The sequence below is a fragment of the Centruroides sculpturatus genome, unplaced genomic scaffold (assembly GCF_000671375.1).
Source record: "Centruroides sculpturatus isolate CEXI.00-Female unplaced genomic scaffold, Cexi_2.0 scaffold217, whole genome shotgun sequence".
In the NCBI taxonomy this organism is placed as follows: Eukaryota; Metazoa; Arthropoda; class Arachnida; order Scorpiones; family Buthidae; genus Centruroides; species Centruroides sculpturatus.
The window spans coordinates 602,554-604,897 of record NW_019384750.1 but is presented as its reverse complement, the minus strand read 5'-3'; the positions used below and the strand labels follow the sequence as shown (position 1 = coordinate 604,897).

At 37.1% G+C, this 2,344-nt stretch overlaps 1 protein-coding gene across 1 annotated transcript in view; it reads left to right on the top strand.

Annotated features, from left to right (window-relative positions):
* LOC111628569 overlaps window positions 1-1,288 on the top strand; it is a 3,487-nt gene extending 2,199 nt beyond the window's left edge. Inside the window, exon 2 of the mRNA XM_023372393.1 lies at window positions 4-1,288. Coding sequence (XP_023228161.1) covers window positions 4-841 — 838 coding nt within the window. The 3' untranslated portion in view covers window positions 842-1,288. The remainder of the gene's footprint in view (window positions 1-3) is intronic.
* Window positions 1,289-2,344: the final 1,056 nt, after the last annotated feature.

Genomic DNA, 2,344 nt, shown 5'->3' with positions numbered 1-2,344 from the left:
ACACATAGAAAATGTCATACTGAATTGCGTCGACTGCATACTATATAATAGGAAAAGGGGGAAAGGTGAAGGCCTATTAAATCCCATACCAAAAGGGGACAGTCCTTTGAGCACATACCATGTAGATTTTCTCGGACCACTACCCTCAACGAACAAAAACTACCAGCACATATTCACGGTAGTAGATAGTTTTACTAAGTTTGTGTGGTTTTACCCCGTTAAGTCAACAACTACACGAGATGCTTTGGATAAGCTGAGGATCCAACAAGCAGTATTTGGAAACCCGTTTCGTATTGTCACGGATCGTGGAACCGCTTTTACTTCCAAAGAATTTAACGATTATTGCACCAACGAGATGATTGAGCACATTACGATTGCCACAGGTATTCCTAGGGGAAATGGACAGATAGAACGTATGCATAGCATCTTGATCCCCGTTTTGGCGAAACTCGCGCAAGAAGACGCTACAAAGTGGTACAAATATGTTTCGGACGTCCAAAGGATCATCAACAGTACGCCAACGCGTAGTACGAGATATACACCTTTTGAAATTTTGGTCGGTACCAAAATGAAAAATAAAGAAGACCTGAGAATAAAAGAGATTTTGGAAGAAGAATTTTTAAACTGTACGATGCAAGATAGAGACAAGATTCGAGAAGATGCCAAACAAAACATCTTGAAACTACAGGAGGAAAATCGTAAATCCTACAATAAGAAAAGAAAGCAAGCTCCCAAATATCAGGTCAACGACCTTGTTGCCATTCAGAGAACCCAGTATGGGACAGGACTCAAACTAAGACCTGTTTTTCGGACCTTACAAGGTTACCTCGACGATGCCTAGGGACAGATATGCGGTTGAGAAAATTGGTCATCATGAAGGCCCAATGTGACTGTTACTGCAGCTGACCACATGAAGCCATGGCCCACTGACATCAAGAACTTTTCCAGAACATTTCTAATCGTATTTTCTCTTTTTGTTCTTATGTTTTTGTGTGTGTGTTGTTTTTTAGTTTTCCAGTAATCTCTCCAAGGACGGAGTGATCTGCAGGATGGCCGAGCTGCAAGGTCTATGTAAGAAGGTCAGGACACGCTCCCGTGATTCTATGCGGCAGCAGCCATTTTGGGACTCATCGATAGAGCTCAACATACGTGGTTCCTGCGTGAGTCGACTATTATTACTTATATACGTACTCAAAACGTTAAGCAATGGGTTATTGTGTTGCACCTAATTGTAAAAGTAAGTCTACCGACGTTCGATTGTTCAGATTTCCTGCAGATAAGCAGAGGAGAGCGAAATGGGTGCAGAACTGCAGACGGGATAAGTGGCAGCCAACTGAACATTCTAAACTGTGTGAGGTTAGTGTATATCATGTATTTTTCTATAGTTACTGTCTTGAAATGTATGCGTGAGCTCACATTAAATTATTTGTTGTTCAGCTTCATTTCAAAGAATCGCAGTTTGAACTGAAAAGAGCTGACGGAAGGAAGCTGCTGAAATGGAATGCGGTTCCCACAATTTTTAATGTGAAAAAGTTGAAAAATGTTTTCTCATTTGTCTCCATAAATAATTTCATTGTTTAAATTTTGAGTATTTATTTGTGATGTGACTTGGTGAAATTGCTTTTTATACAAGAATAAAGAATCATTTTAGGTAAATTAGCATTTGTATCTTGTGTTTACAGAGAAAGAAGTTATGTCTCAGATAAGTTCTGTTAAAAATATTATTAAATTATGTTTAATATTATCCTTTTTGATTAAATTTTATGTAATTAGGAAAATATGATGTTTAAGTCTTTGTAAAGCCAAAAATGTTCATTAATTAAACGTTAGTCCAGTACAGTAGATCCCCCTATAAAACAGTTTCCTATAGTTATGATTCCTATAAAAATTGTGGCAGTATCCGTAAACAACGGTAAAAATAACTCCTATAATACGTAAAATGTCATCGGGCAGCCGAACTACTTTCCCGCCGTCCGTAGCGCCACGCTACAGACGTTTAGGCGGATACATTGAGTTTAGTATCGTCTGTTCATATAATTATATATAAATTAGGTACTGTACATATAATTATATATTAATTATATATAAATTAGGTACTGTATATATAATTATATATTAACTTAATTTATTGTAACTTTATTATAATTAAATATATATTTTTCGCCGTCTAGCGTCACGCTACGGCGAGTTAGGCGACCTATCGTCTGTCCAGTACTGTAATTTTATACATTTCTTGTGAAAGAAACATTTCTTATTTAACGGCCATAAAAATTATTTATATTAAGGATGTCTCCAAAGGTCAACGAAGTTTTCGCAGAAAAATAATATCAGAAATCGCGGCCGC